Here is a 15,243-nt window from a genome sequence, read left to right on the forward strand (position 1 = left end):
GCCACCCGTGAGGTCAAGTCCTGCCCCGCTCTGCGACCCACGGACTGCAGCCACTGGTGAGGTCAAAATGTCTGGGGACATCAAAGAAAATGCTTTAACGTTTAGCAGTTAAACCTTCCGTTACAGGTTCCCAAGAGCATGGCAAGTCCTCTTGTGCCCCAAAGATGTTGCTGTTGTGTTTAGTCGCTCAGTCGTGTCCGACTCTTTGAGACCCCGTGGACTGTAGCCCACCATGCTCCTCTGTCCATGGGATTATCCAGGCAAGATACTGGAGTGGGTTGCCATGCCCTTCTCCAGGGGATCTTCCTGACCCAGGGATCGAACCTGTGTCTGCCACACTGCAGGCAGATTCTTTACCATCTGAGCCGCCGGGAACGCCCGCCCCAAGGACGGTACAGCTAATAAGGTAGTACTGTTGATCACACCTGACTGGGGATGAGCCAGTGCTGAGACCACTAGGGAGAGAGCAGCGCAGCCACATAAGGGTGTGGGCTCTGGGGACTGAACACCAGGCGCCAGGCCTCACAGCCACCTGCTGAACGAGTGACACCGGGCAGGTTCCCGAGCCTCACGGGGCCTCAGCTTCCTCTTCTGTAAAATGGGGATGATAAGGGCACACCCTCAAGAGGCTGCTGTGAGTTCAAGGCACTAATACATGGAAGGTGCCCCAAACAGGGCATGGCACACGGTGAAGCTGTGCCCTGAAGGTGTTCTTCATGATTAGAAGTATCACCGTGATCATCACTGATATTTTCAGAGTTGTCTGATACAATCAACTAAAGAACTCGAAAGCATGTCTGATTTCCATGATCATCTCACACAGTTGGGTCGGGATCCTGGATCTGTATTTTTAGCAAGTGCACACAGGTATGGGGGCTGTGATGGAGAGCAACACCCAGGTTGTCCTGGGGATGAGGACATTCTGGGGAGGCAGAACTTTCCTGTTATAGCCAGGGAAGTCCTAGGCAAACCAGGATGAATTGCTCACCCTGAAAGCCGTGTCAAGGACTCTGTGAGGCAGGAACCCTTTTTATCCCCACTTAGCAGATGGCAAAACTGAGGCTGCAGTTGGACCAGACTGGACCATTCCTGTCTGTGATGAAGTTTCCTCCAGTCTCCAACAGAGGAGAAGAATAAATCAGGTGATGCGTTTTTTCCATCAAGAAAAACATATTCTTTGAAAAAGCTAAGTTTTTATTTTGGAAAAAAAAAAATGAAGGTAGTATCAAAATGCCCTTTCATGACCTGATGGTGTACATTGTTTTGTTCTTATGAATGTTCTTAAATCTAACATTAAACACAAATCTCCATATGGCAGAGAGGTTTGTTTTTGAAATTAGACTCGAGGGCGTAGCATTAGGAGAACGTGGCCTAAGTCTTTGGCTGGGGGTCATTCAGATGAGAAAGTCTCCTTACTTCTCCATTTCCCTCCTCTGTTATTGAGGCCAGTCTTCAAACTGTTACACATTCCAATCCCCATGGGCGATTTCAGTCCCCATGTCTAGGCCCCCACCAGACCCATTCCATCAGAACCCCTGGCTGGGGCCTGGGCATCAGAATATTTTCAAGATCTCCGGTGACTCCCATGACGGCGAGGGCTGAGAGGTGCCATCCTGGACATTTTGGGAAAGTAAGGTTCCCTTGGGCCAGGGACTCTCCCAGATGCTGACTCCCCTGGTACACAAGAACCAGGGTCTGGATTCTCAGAAAGAGGAACGGCTTTGGCTTTAAAGGTCCACAAATCATAGCCAGCTCAGGGAATCTGAAAATGTTTGCAATCCTTTCAAAGCACTCTTTTTTTTTTTTTTTTTGGCCAAACTGTCCACGTGGCATGCAGGATTTCAGTTTCCTGACCAAGGATCGAACCCAGGGCATGGTAGCGATGGTGACAAATCCTAACTGCTAGGCCAGCAGGGAGCTCCCGAGGTGGGTATTCTTATTGTCCCCGTTTTACAGATGCATAACCTGAGTCCAGAGAGCCTAAATTCATTGCCTAATATCACGCTATGAGCTGAATTATGTCCCCTTCCAAATTCACATGTCGAAACCCTAACCCAGCATGACTGTATTTAGAGACAGATTGCTGCTGCCACGTCGCTTCAGTCGTGTCTGACTCTGTGTGACCCTATGGACAGCAGCCCACCAGGCTCCTCTGTCCACAGGATTCTCTAAGCAAGAATACTGGAGTGGGTTGCCATTTCCTTCTCCAAGAGACAGATTAGAGGAAGTTATAAGGGTGGGGCACTAATCCTAAGGATTAGCAGCCTTATAAGAGAAAACACCCAAGAGCTTGCTTTCTCTCTCTACTATGTGAGGACCCCACAAGAGGGCAGAGGTGTGAGGACTGCAAGCGAGGAAAAGCACTTTCACCAAAACCAGAATTACTTAGGATCTTCATCTTGGATTTATTAGCCTCTAGGGTTGCGGGAAAACCAATATCTGTTGTTCAAGTCACCCAGTCTATGGGTTGTTTGTTTGTTTTTTTTTGTTACACAACTTGAGCTGACTAATACAGATCATCAGCTAGTAAGAGGGAGCATCAGGACTTAACTTTCAGCAGCCTGGCTCCACAGTTCAAGCTCTAAACTTTTTCTTACTCTGATTGTCTCCTCTATCATGTAAGTTATGCTAAATTTTATTAAGTATTTGCATATAATGTAATACAACATAGACTATAAAATATTTATTGTATGTCTGTTTTTGCAATGAGAAATCAAAATCATAACTAGTCAAGGAACATAGCCAGATCTAAAGTGAGGAATAAAAAATTGAAAAGTCGTCAATGATCTTTGGAAAGATTTAGCCCAAGGGCTTGGCAGCAGTCAGATGAGAAAAATGCTAGTTCTTACTATTTATTTCTCTTACGAGTGTCGTAATCACATTAGCTCCGTTTTGACCCACAAGTGAATTCGCCCTTCTGGGAAGTTTCCTTTGGATCTCTCCTCTTTTACTCCAGTGACTGGTGTTCATGCAGCCTCATTTAATGTAATTAATCAATTAATCAATTTTAAAGGATTTTAACTGAATGACTTTGACATGTAACATTTAAGTTTAAGGTGCAACATGTTTTATTTTGATACATTTATATATTGTAATATGGTTGCCAATACAATGATATTTACCATATGATACAATTAAATGTCTGTATTCACTTCCTGTGCCCTCAGTCTCTATGCTTCTACTCCTTACAAGTTCCTTCCCTTAAACACCTTCACTCTTATCCCTGCCCACCCTTTCTACCACTGACTCTTCATTAGTTACAAGTTAACAATGTCCTCCTTCTCGGAACAGATGGAACAGGGAACATGGTACCAGCTGCCCTAGAGAAAGAGCTTTTCGGCAGCGGCCTTGCAGTTAAGTGACTGTCAGCTGGAGGAGGAGGTCCTCAAAGGGCGCAATGGTGACAGAATTAGTCACCGGGTAAAGGGAAACACCTTTGATCAATGCAGTGGAATGTAGGTAAACCATGGGCCCTTCTCACCACCCACTGAAGGTGGTGCGAACACGGGCAGGCTGGCATGCCCAGCAGAACAAGCCCTCTGCCCCCCAGCTCCAAAGGCAGGGTCAACGTGGGTGAAGAGAACAGACCTGCCGGGCCCTGTGGTCCCCAGCACCATGCTGGAGCACTGGCTGCTGTGTGCAGAGAGGACTGAAAGCCGTTCCTCTCCGTGCGCCCCCAGCCCTGCGCCCAGAGCCCTGGTATGTGTGGGCTCGGGGGGGGGCTTCCTTATCAAAGTGCTGGTAAGTGAGGAAATCTGGTAGTTGAGGTCCTGCTATTGGAATGCTTTACTGTGTTTGCATCCATTTACCCATCGCGGTTCCTAGAAGGCTCGGAGCTCAGTATCTTATCCCGAGTGTTGCCCTAAACATCTTTAGGCTAATAGTGATAGCAGGTAACATTAGCTGCAGCCTTTCTATGAGCTCGGCAGGGTCAGGAGTGGGGTGGGCAGGAGAGGCGTCTGGGCGGAAAATGCAAGGAGGGGACCCCTTCAAGGTTGGGCAGGTACGGTGGGCACCTCAGAGTGAGTGTCTCCCCACGTTTCCCCTGCAAGGTGCCCAGGGCTGGGCACTTGACTTCCATTGTCTCCGTTTTCTCTTACAGCAGCCTGTTATTCCCTGATTACGCAGATAAAGAGACTGAGGCTTAATGATGCAAGCCCTTCACCCAGAGAATGTAAACTCCTTGGGGGCAGGTACCCCACTTATCCTGCTTGCACAGAGTGTGCCCTCAATTTATATCTGCTGCTTTAATGGATAAAGGAGAGTAAAGTAACCCTGATCAGACAGAAAGTTCTGGCGGGCAGAGCTAAGGTTGAACCTGGCTCCACGGGACTCAGGCACTCAGAGCCTTCAGGCTGCCCAGCCCAGCTCTGGGCGGCAGGAGAAGCTGTGGACACGGTGACTCTCCACAAGGGTTTAAGCCTCCAGCGGCTCAGGCAGGCCTGCAGGAGCAGCCCCCGCCCTCCCGGGCCTTTCCCAAACCTCTCTATGCGTCCCCGTCAGCAGACGCCAGCCAGGATGGGCTCACCCAGGCCCGGTTCTCTCCTGAAGCACATGCCTTTCCCTAAAGAGACAACCCTTCCCGAGCTTCGGAACCCTTTGGGAAAAAACAGCCACCCTGATTTGGGACTCCTTCAATTGAAATCCATGTTTGCAGGGCCCTCCCTTGCTTTTTATTTAGGGGCAGAACAAGGATCTATACAGCTTCCCAGGTGGCTCATTGGTAAAGAATCTGCTTACCAACGCAGGTGATGCAGGTTCGATCCCTGGGTCTGAGCGATTCCCCTGGAGGAGGAAATGGCAACCCACTCCAGTATTCTTGCCGGGGAATCCCATGGACAGAGGAGCTTGGAGGCTACAGCCCATGGGGTTGCAAAGAGTCGGACATGACTGAGCACGCACACACACACACACACACAACAGGATCTATACACTCTAGGCCTCTAAGGCAGCTCAGCTCCAGCAGGGCATGACGAGAGTGGGGTCAGACGCCTCCTGGTGCAAAATTTAAGGGCATGCCAGAAAACTCAGCCGTCAAGATAAATAATATATATACATCTTAAATAATATATTATCTTAAAAAATCAGAATTAATGCTGGGACTATTCTTCACAAAATGTGTGGTTACTTGGTTCATTGTGGATGTTTTCTCATTCATTTAAAATTTTAAAAACATTGCTTTAAAATATAATTTATCTCAAAGACGGAGTTTTTTTGGCGTCTCTTAAATTCTGCCCCCAGGGAGAGGACAGAACCTCACTCATCTCACTGAGGTCGGCTCTGAGAGGAGCCCAGTTTCACAACTTCCCTTCCGTGGATCCAGGAGTCCCTCCCCACGCTTCCCCAACCTCATTTCCTAATGTCACATGGAGATGATGATAACAACAAAAATAACAGCTAATATTCATTAGCCCGTCGGTAGGTATTCCCTGCCTTGGTCCCTCAGCTCTCGTGGATGTCACTTTGATCTCGAGACTATTAACTTGCCTATTTGACAGAAGAAGACACTAAAGCTCAGAGAGTGAAGTCACCACCCCAGGGCACCCAGACGGTCGGTGGTGGGGCTGAGACTGGGTCGGGCAGGCAGTAGGGCTCCAGACCACCGGCTCTCTCATCACCATGGCTGTTCGGCAGTAAACAGAGTTTCTGAGGGCCATGCAGATTTCTGGAGGCTGCTGCTGGCATCTGAATCCTGCAGGTGCCTCCAGGGACAGTGTTGAATGTTAAATAAGAATTTATGTCAAGAGCCAGATTCACAAAAGTCCCTGGGGGAGTCCTTCTCCCTGTCTCCTTCACCTCCTTAGACACTGTCCCTAGACACAGACTCAAAGTTGGCTCTGCGTTGGGGGATTCTTGTTCTGATGGTGGTCCCCCAAGCACACAGCATACCCTTCCATCTGCTGACATTCCCCCCCAAGGTTTACACTTGAAATGACACGCAACGGGTCCATGCAAATAGGAGTCATTTCTGCTGTTTTGAACTCAACACTGCCCACATTATCATGGAGTCCTTGTATCCTTCTATAGGACTATCTTTGGGTCCATTTCACAGATGGTGAAACTGAGGCCCTCACAGACCCAACGCCACACAGTGACTCACTGGCAGAGCCAGGGTCAAGCTCAACCCTCTCTGACCTCTGGCTTCTACAGTTCACTGCCCGCCACAGATAACAAACCCTCCGGCCACGCTGAAAAGATCTGGAAGCAGTTACCTGCAAGGCCCCGCTGGGAGTGTCTTCTGTCCTCGGGTGTCTCCTGGAGCTGCTTCTGCGTGGAGTGCCGTGTGTCCAGCTGGTGCTGCCCAGTGCCAGGCTGTCGACTGAGCCCGGCTCCTTGCCCTTTGCTTCCTCGTCCGGAGCCTGCTGGCTGAATACACAGAGCAGGGCAAACACAAGTCTGGGTGGAGCTCGCCCCTCCCGGACCGCCCTGTAGAAGCAGGTTCTCTTCCTGGATTGGGGGCTGTCCTCGCCGCTCCAGGAGAACCCGAGCCCCCGATTTCTCCTGTGCTGACGCTTCCCTGGCACCACGAGCATCCTGTCCTCACCAGCCGCGTCCACTCAGGCTGACCTGGGCAGCTAGCTCCCTTCCCCCGTGACCACGGGACATGGGTCAAGCTGGAAAAACACGTTTTGTGAGGTTTTGCAGTTCTGTCTGCCTTTCACCTTCATTCTTTCTGGAACACCACTGAAGGGGGAGGAAACACCATCTCACCCCCCCACAGCCTCCAGTCACGTAAACATCCCGCCCTAAGGCCTGCGGGTACTGGAAAGCAGGTAACCTAAGACTGGTTTCCTGCTCTGGAGACAGAACTTGGCACTGGAAAGGGCATTCTTCTTTTCTGCAAGCTAGAAATTCAAGACAGGCTATTTAATGTATTCAATTCCAGCAAGGATATTTACTACAGCATCTTAGAAAGAACATGCAATACAATAGGAGAGTATAAACAGAAAGATAACAAGGGGCTTCCTTGGCGGTCCAGTGGTTAAGACTCCACACTTCCAAAGAAGGGGGCACAGGTTCGATCCCTGGTCCAGGAACTAAGATCCCATAGGCCACACGGCCAAAACAAAGACAAAAAGCACGGTGGCTATGCTGATAGTTGTGCAGCTCTGTGAATACACCAAAAATCCAAAAAGAAAACAAAAGAAGGCATCACCAACTCAATGGACATGAGTTTGAGCAAGTTCCAGGAGCTGGTAATGGACAGGGAAGCCTGGTGTGCTGCAGTCCATGGGGTCTCAAAGAGTCAGACATGACTGAGCGACTGAACTAAACAAAAGAAGACAGAAAAATGAGTGAGGGTACATTGAATGAGAGTAAGACCGCTGGTAAGTGCATGTGTGGGTTTATAAACTTGCTCAGATATGGCTTTGAGCTTCCTAACAGCCGGTGCAAAAAGGGAAACATGACGAGTTATGTTATTCAGTGTTCTTGAGAAAACATTCCAGAGAAATAAAACTAGTAATTATTGTGGCTTTACTCATTAACATATGCATCCCAGCAACCATCATGAACACTTGTAAAGTGCCAGATACACACAGGCCTACGCTTAGAGGCCCTGCCCCCACCCTGCCCAGGCCCATTATAATTAAACACAGAGTCCTGCAGATAAACAGTCACAGGGTGGGATGCTCATCATGAAACAAAGGCTGAGGCTAAGAGGGGGGGACAGGGAGAGCGAGAGAAGGCCCCTTTCAGAAAGCCCCATTTAAGGAACAGAAATACTGTTGAAATAAATACTGAATTCAACTGGATGCACCATAATTAGGTCTATACACTGGATTCCAGCTCCGCACTGTACCTTTAAATCTGGAATGTAATAAGCCCAACTGTAAGCAGCTGTCAGGCGTGCACACCATGCCTACACAGACACAGCACACAGCCAGGCGGCCTGCAGGTGGAGGCCTGGGCCCTGGGACCTCAGGCTCACAGAGGACCCCAGGCTCACAGCGGACCCCAGGCCCACAGTGGACCCCAGGCCGACAGAGGACCCCAGGCCCACAGCTGACCCCAGGCTCACAGAGGACCCCAGGCCCACAGCGGACCCCAGGCCGACAGAGGACCCCAGGCTCACAGCGGACCCCAGGCTCACAGCGGACCCCAGGCTCACCCCACTCCTGACCAGCTGCTGAGTGGGAGCCAGCAGTTCGCTCTCCCTAGCCCTCAGTCTCTGTCGCCCCTCTCGGCTGCGGGTGCTTTTCTGTTTATTGTGTGCTGGGTTTTGTGTCTCTGATGCCCAGCACCCTGCAGAGCATGATGGCCGCTCCCTGCCATAGAGGAGGGGCTCAGCAAGCCCTCTCTGAATGGAGCGGCTCCCCCGTCATTATGTGTGACAGGCAGTGCCCTGTGGATGGCCTTTTACCATGAAGAAACATCATCTAGGCGGGGAGCTAGTCTGGTCTATCACAGACCCTCCCCGAGTGTTACTGAGGAGTGGTCCCGTAGGCAGGGCTGGCTCAGTGATGGGCAGGACCTCGTGCAAGAGGAAAATCCAGAGACCCTTGTTCTAAAAGCAGGAAATAGTGCTGGGAGAGGTCCTATAGGGCTTCCCAGGTAGTGCAGTGGTAAAGGATCTGCCTGCCAATGCAGGAGACACAAGAGACTAGGGTTTCATCCCTGGGTTGGGAAGATCCCCTGGAGGAGGAAATGTCAACCCACTCCAGTCTTCTTGCCTGGGAATCCCATGGACGGAGGAGCCTGGCAGGCTGCAGTCCATGGAGTCGCAGAGTTGGACATGGCTGAGCGCACGTGAGCACGCACGCCGAGGTTCTAAAACAGAAAGTGTTTTCCTTCCTCCCACAGCCTCTCACTCTGTGTTATATAGTTTACGTACTATTCTAAGCCATTCCAAGTAAAGAAAAATTAAAATTTTCAGTTATTAGCATCAGTTTTACCACTGAATTTTCTACCATGCAATGAACTCCTCAGAATACTCCAATTCACAAAACTCATATTCCTTTTTTACTAAAACAGAGTGAATGCCACACAAGCTGACTCAATTGTAGATGTTGCTTGGAGACACTCACCATTGCACCCACACTGTCTGCTTTCAGTTGACTGAGGAGTGAGGGCAGGTTGAAAGGAGAAGAAGCTACTGGTGCTTCCCCTTTCCTCTTCTCGGTCAGCCCTGCAGGGAGGGGCGTGAGGGAGAAGGCGCACCGTGGGTTCTTCTGCTGTTTGTGCTCTTAGGATGCGTGGCCTTCTTTCCGCCTTTGAGACCGCGTCTGATGATGAATGGGAACCGTGGCTGCTCAGGGCTGCCCGTGCCCCTGCAAACTCGGCTGTAGCTGTGACACAGTTCACTTCTACTCACCTTGAGGCCTGCTAGACAATGGCACCCCACTCCAGTACTCTTGCCTGGAAAATCCCATGGACGGAGGAGCCTGGTAGGCTACAGTCCACGGGGTCGCTAGGAGTCGGACACGACTGAGCGACTTCACTTTCACTTTTCCCTTTCATGCACTGGAGAAGGAAATGGCAACCCACTCCAGTGTTCTTGCCTGGAGAATCCCAGGGACGGGGGGAGCCTGGTGGGCTGCCATCTGTGGGGTCACACAGAGTCGGACACGACTGAAGCGACTTAGCAGCAGCAGCAGCAGACACCCATCCATCAGGGTCCACGGGGATTTCCTGCCTGTGGGTACCATGGAGACCTGTGAAGGGGCAGCAACAAACAATGGACGTGTGTGTGGCGTGTCCTTCCTGTGTTCGCACACCTGCCCCTTTCCCATCAGATTTTTAAAAACACACTTGTTTTTTAGCTTCACAGCAAAACTGAGAGGAAGGTATGGGGATTCCCTGTATACCACCTGCTTCCACACATGTACAATCTACCCCACTATCAGCAGCCCACACCAGAATGATACATTTTTTACAATTGATGAACCTACATTGCCACATCATAATTACTCAAAATCCATAGTTTTGATAGACTGAAGTATCATACAGGATAATGATAGTATCATACAGGATAAGGTCACTGTCCTAAAGATCTTCTGTGTTCCCTTTTAGAATTTTTTTAAATTAACTAATTTTTTTTTAAACTAGAGGACAATTGCTTACAGCGTTGTCTGGTTTCCTCTGTACAACAGCATGAACCAGTCATAACTATCTATCTGTCTATATGTCTATCTATATCTCTATCTATCTATATTCCTCCTCTCCCCTCCTTCGAGAGCCTCCCTCCCGCCCACCCCATCCCACCCCATCCCACCCCATCCCACCCCATCCCACCCCATCCCACCCCATCCCACCCCATCTCACCCCATCCCACCCCATCTCACCCCATCCCACCCCATCCCACCCTCTAAGTCATCACAGAGCACTGGGCTGGGCTCCTGGCCTTATAGAGCAGCTTCCCCTAGCCGTCTATTTTACATGCGGTGATGTACATGTCAAGGCTACTCTCCCAATTCCTCCCACCCTCTCCTTCCCTTGCTATGTCCACAGGCCGTTTCTCTATGTTACAGTTCACTCTTGATGTTATACTACAGGTTTGAGCAAATGTACAGTGACATATGTCTGCCATTGAACTATCATATAGGATAATGTCACGGTCCTAAAGATCTTCTGTGTTCTGCCTATTCATCCTTCCTTCCCCTTGGGAAACTGTTTATCCTTTTAATGTCTCCATAGTTTTCCTTTTCCCAGGTCGTCACATAGTTGGATCATACAGTTTGCAGCCTTTTTCAGATGGGCTTCCTTCACTTTGAAATATGCATGTAAGTTTCCTCCATGTCTTTTCATGGCTTGCTAGCTTACTTCTTTTTAGCTCTGGATAATATTCCATTGTCTGGATACACCAGTCTATTTATCCATTCACCTTCTGAAGGACATCTTAGTGACATTCAAGTTTTGGCCATTATGGATAAAGCTGTATAAACATCCACGTGCGGGTATTTGTGTGAACATAAGTTTTCCATTCCTTTGGGTAAATGCCAAGGAGTATGATTGTTGGATCACATGGTATGAGCATGTTTAATTTTATAAGAAACTGCCAAACCGTCTTCCAAAGTGGTCATAACATCCTCCATCCCCGCGGCGATCTGTGAGCGCCCCTGTTGCTCCACACCCTCCCCAGAACTCGATGTTGTCACTGCTCCGCTTTGACTTTGCCTACAGGTTGTCCCATCCAATTTTGCGTCCGGAACACAAGTTCAACGATAAAACCGTTAGTGAGCTCCAGATGGTGACTGCAGAGCATCAGGCTGAGCTCAGGGCCCCGGCTGGAGGCAGCGGTGGGTCCGCAGACTTCCGGGGGGAAGAGTTTACTTCTGACCGGGAGCTGCTGCCGGTCACGCATGCTTCCGCTGGTGCTCACCGCCACATGCCATGACCTGGTTTCTCCTCCTAATCTTCCTTCTTTAGGCTCTCCACCCCTCCTCAAATATTGACAATCTCATGAAGCTGTCAGCTCCTGTTATCAGACTGCTTCCCTGGAATGTGCACAGGGGCTGGTCCCTGGGTTGAAGATTCACTGGAAATCTGCAGTCTCTTTGACACCTTTTCCAGGCCTCCCCTGGCCAGAGTTGCAGACACTTCTCCTTTTTACACGCAGGCCTCTCACGACTCACCCTGAGTCAATTTCAGTCCTGCTTTTGATCACTGCCCCGTAGAGGGGACTGACCCAGACATCACAGTGTAGCCATGCACACCCATCCTGCTTTGGCTGAGACAGTAAATCTAATATACACCCTGCCTTTTTGTGTCCACTCCTCACTTGGCATTTTTCAGGTCAGTTTCTTATACGTTACCTGATATATGTGCACATGTGCTAAGTTGCTTCAGTCGAGTCCGACTTTTTGCGACCCTTTGGACTGTAGCCAGCCAGGCTCCTCTGTCCATGGGATTCTCCAGGCAAGAATACTGGAGTGGGTTGCCATGTCCTCCTCCAGGGGATCTTCCCAACCCAAGGATCGAACCCAGGTCTCTTAATGTCTCCTGCACTGGCAGGCAGGTTCTTTACCACTAGTACCACCTGGGAAGCCCACGTTACCTGATATGCTCCTTAGTAAAATCCCATGACAGAAGAAGTACCCACCTGGGTAAAGAGGAAACAAAGCTTCAGAGAAGACACACGTCTTGCTCCAAATTAAACCATGGACTGATTCCGGAGATAGTAAAAGGCTAAACCCAGGGCGCAGTCTTGCCTAGAAACCCAGGCTCTAGAGCCATGCAGTCTAAAAACGAATCCTGGCGTTAGTAGCTGATTAGCTGTGTGACCTTGAGGAGGTGGCTTGCCCTTTCTGTGCTTCAGTTTTGCCATCTGTGAAAGGGGGGTATTGGCAGCACCCATGGCATACATAGATCTGTTGTGGGAGTCAAATGAGATCATTCACAGAAAACGCTTCGTCCCAGTGCCTGGCACAAAGTATGGGTCTTGGTCTAGAGGTCGGGAAGATCCCTGGAGGAAGAAATGGCACCCCACTCCAACATTCTTGCTTGGGAAATCCCATGGACAGAGGAGCCTGGCAGGCTACAGTCCATGGGGTCGCAAAGAGTTGGACAGGACTGAGAAAGGGATGCTGTTAGCTTCTACATGACAGCGCTGATGAGAGGGGAAATCATGACCTCATGGATTCTAGTCTGGATCTGGGGACTCGATTTTGAGCGTAGACGGGGTAAGGGGGCCCCACAGTCTCCAACACCAGCTCCGCAGTGGTTTCCAGACACTTGTTCAGAATCTACGAGGACACACAGGCCACAGGAGGAACCGCCAGCTGCGGGGAGGCAGCTGAGAAGGTGCACAGATCCACATGGACTGCCCTGGGCACCTCACATCACGCCAGATCCCACAGCTTTGGTCATCCGGTTCTTTCTTCTCATCGTCGGAATTAATGGCTTCCCGGTTAACCCCTGCTCTTGGGGATGGCAAAAAGATAGGATTTGACTTTCTCCCATCTTTCTCGCTGGTTCCGAGACTTCATTACTGCGAACATGGGCTAAAGCCATCTGGATATTGCACTGTTGTCAACGTACTCTGCGTAAGAGATTTCCGTCAGAAAGCTGCTTTACATTAGAAGCATCTGTAAATACTTCTGCAAATTGAGCTGGAAATATGGTATTATGAGGTGCTAATAATTTTTCCTCCTCGTGTGAATTCTCACGGGGTTTTCTTGCTCACAGTGAATGAAATAAGAGGCAGAAAATAGAGACTCCAGGGCAGGCCGGGGTTTCCTTTGTTTTCTTTTCCCCCCTTCAGGAAGGTGGATGGGGTTTCCTGAGCAGGAGTGTCAGAACACCACCTCAGCTCTGTCTGCGTGACAGCGAACATGAGCTATGACTCAGAGGCCCACTCGAGATTTCTTTCTGTGGGGGCTCCCAGAATGGAGAAAACACAGGCAGAGGCAGTCACGGTATTCCTCACGGCCACGTGCGTGTCAGAGGCATTTGCGGCCCGTAGCTGGGGACACCACCTGAAGCCTTACGGAGACCGACATGGATATTTCTGGGCTTCCCAGGTGCCACTGTGGTAAAGAATCCGCCTGCCGATGCAGGAGACGCGGGCTTGATCCCTGGGTCGGGAAGATCCCCTGGAGAAGGAAAGGGCAACTCCCCCCCAGTATTCTTGCCTGGAGAAGCCCATGGGCGGAGGAGCCTGGAGGGCTGCAGTCCGCGGGCTCACGAAACAGTCAGATATGACTGAGCATGCGCGCGCACGCGCATATACACGCGCACGCGCGCGCACACACACGCACGCGCGCACACACACATGGATATTTCTGCGCCGATGATTTCACTGTATCAACATGAGCACTTTGGACGCAGGTGAGTCTTTCGAGGCATGATTTCTAAGTTTCCTTCCCCTTGCTGGTCTGTTAGCTTACCCCCATCACCATGGGGATGAACCTGCAGAACCCAGCCCGCGAGAGCCCAGAGCGAGCGGCAGGCAGGCCCTGCTTCTCGTGGCTGTGATCTGGGAGCGGGGCGAGTCCCCCTGCGACAGGAGCAGGGAGCCAGCTGGCCCCGCTGGACAGGCTGGGGGACACAGCCCGCCCTTCATCTTGCGCCATGAACTTAGGGGTGAGCTGCGACGGGCACCATCCACAGGGATGGGTGGACAGAGTCTGCATCTCAGGAAGGAAGTGTTCCGAGTCTCTTTACAGAGGCTCCAGAGTCAACTGGAGGGACGGGGTTCAACCCCAGCTCTGACACTGATCTAGGGGGTGCTGCAGTGCCCGCTCAGACCACCCCTCCAGGACTGAGTGCTTCATCCCAGCTTCTGGGGGTTGGCTGTGATGGCTCTTTCTCTCTCTCTCTCTGGAACTCGCCCACCACGGATCAGCATGTTCCTTGGGCAGTCCTCATCACATGACGGGTGTAGATACACAGACCGGGTCCCCTGGCCCCAGCGGGGCAGCCCTGAAAGGTGGACTCAGCTCCCTGTCGGATTGATAGGAGCACCCTCCTCCTCCTGCCCAGCCTCGCCCGCTTCATGCCCCCACCGCCCTACGAATGGCTGATGAGTGTGCAGCCCAGTAAAGTCCCCACAGGCAAATCTCCATCTCAGAGTCTGCCTCCCCTCCCAAGGAACTGATCTATGCTAATGACCTTAGGAAAGTTGATTTTTTTAAATTGAAATACACCTGGAGAAAGTGAAATAAATAATTCAAAAGGTTATTCAAACAAATGTAAACAGACGAAAAAGTGGAGCTATCACTCCGACTCTCCTAGGCTGACGCCCAGAGCTACGCACTTTCCTTTGGATCCTTTAGGACCGCGGTCCTCAAAGGCGTGGTCCAGGCATCTGTGGCTGTCTCCAAGCCTTTTAGGTGGTCCATGAGGTTACACAGTCTTCATATTGTCACTCAGATGCTATATGCCTTTTTCTTACTCATCCTCCCACAGGTATAGAGAGAAGAAAAAGTTCATTATATGGTTTTAGATCTCACACTACAACTAACCTTAAGAAACTACCCCTTGTCAAGTTTTGTTGTAACTTCATAGCACACTACCTCTGACTATCTGAAGACGGTGTTAAAATACGTTTTCCATTTCCAACTATGAAATGTGTGGGGCTGAATTTTCTTCCTATATTTTAACCAAAGCAACATATGGAAACACATTGGATGCAGAGCATATTTGAGAATCCAGCCGTCTCCTATGAAGGCAGAAATTTAAAAGATTGGCAAACATGAAAAAACATACCATTATTTTTGCCTTTTGTTTCAGTTTTGGAACAAACCAAATAGTTTTGTTGGAAGCTATTAGAAACAGAGTTATTTTTCATAAAATGTTAATTTT

The 15,243-nt window shown here is 50.1% G+C and overlaps 1 protein-coding gene across 5 annotated transcripts in view; it reads right to left on the bottom strand.

Moving 5' to 3' along the window:
• The window catches only part of BCAS1 (brain enriched myelin associated protein 1), a 143,339-nt gene that overhangs the window by 94,055 nt on the left and 34,041 nt on the right, over positions 1-15,243 (bottom strand). Inside the window, exons 1-3 of one of the 5 annotated variants that reach the window (XM_081557298.1) lie at positions 12,041-13,643; positions 9,027-9,127; positions 6,213-6,366 (exon numbers count right to left, since the gene is read on the bottom strand). In XM_081557298.1, coding sequence (XP_081413424.1) covers positions 6,213-6,366; positions 9,027-9,029 — 157 coding nt within the window. In that variant the 5' untranslated portion in view covers positions 9,030-9,127; positions 12,041-13,643. Of the gene's footprint in view, positions 1-6,212; positions 6,367-9,026; positions 9,654-12,040; positions 13,644-15,243 lie in introns of those variants that run through there. The other 4 variants (XM_081557299.1, XM_081557297.1, XR_014073212.1 and 1 more) reach the window with 4 other exon arrangements.

The sequence above is a fragment of the Giraffa tippelskirchi genome, chromosome 13 (genome assembly GCF_054371585.1).
Source record: "Giraffa tippelskirchi isolate mGirTip1 chromosome 13, T2T-mGirTip1v1.2.pri, whole genome shotgun sequence".
Classification (NCBI taxonomy): domain Eukaryota; kingdom Metazoa; phylum Chordata; class Mammalia; order Artiodactyla; family Giraffidae; genus Giraffa; species Giraffa tippelskirchi.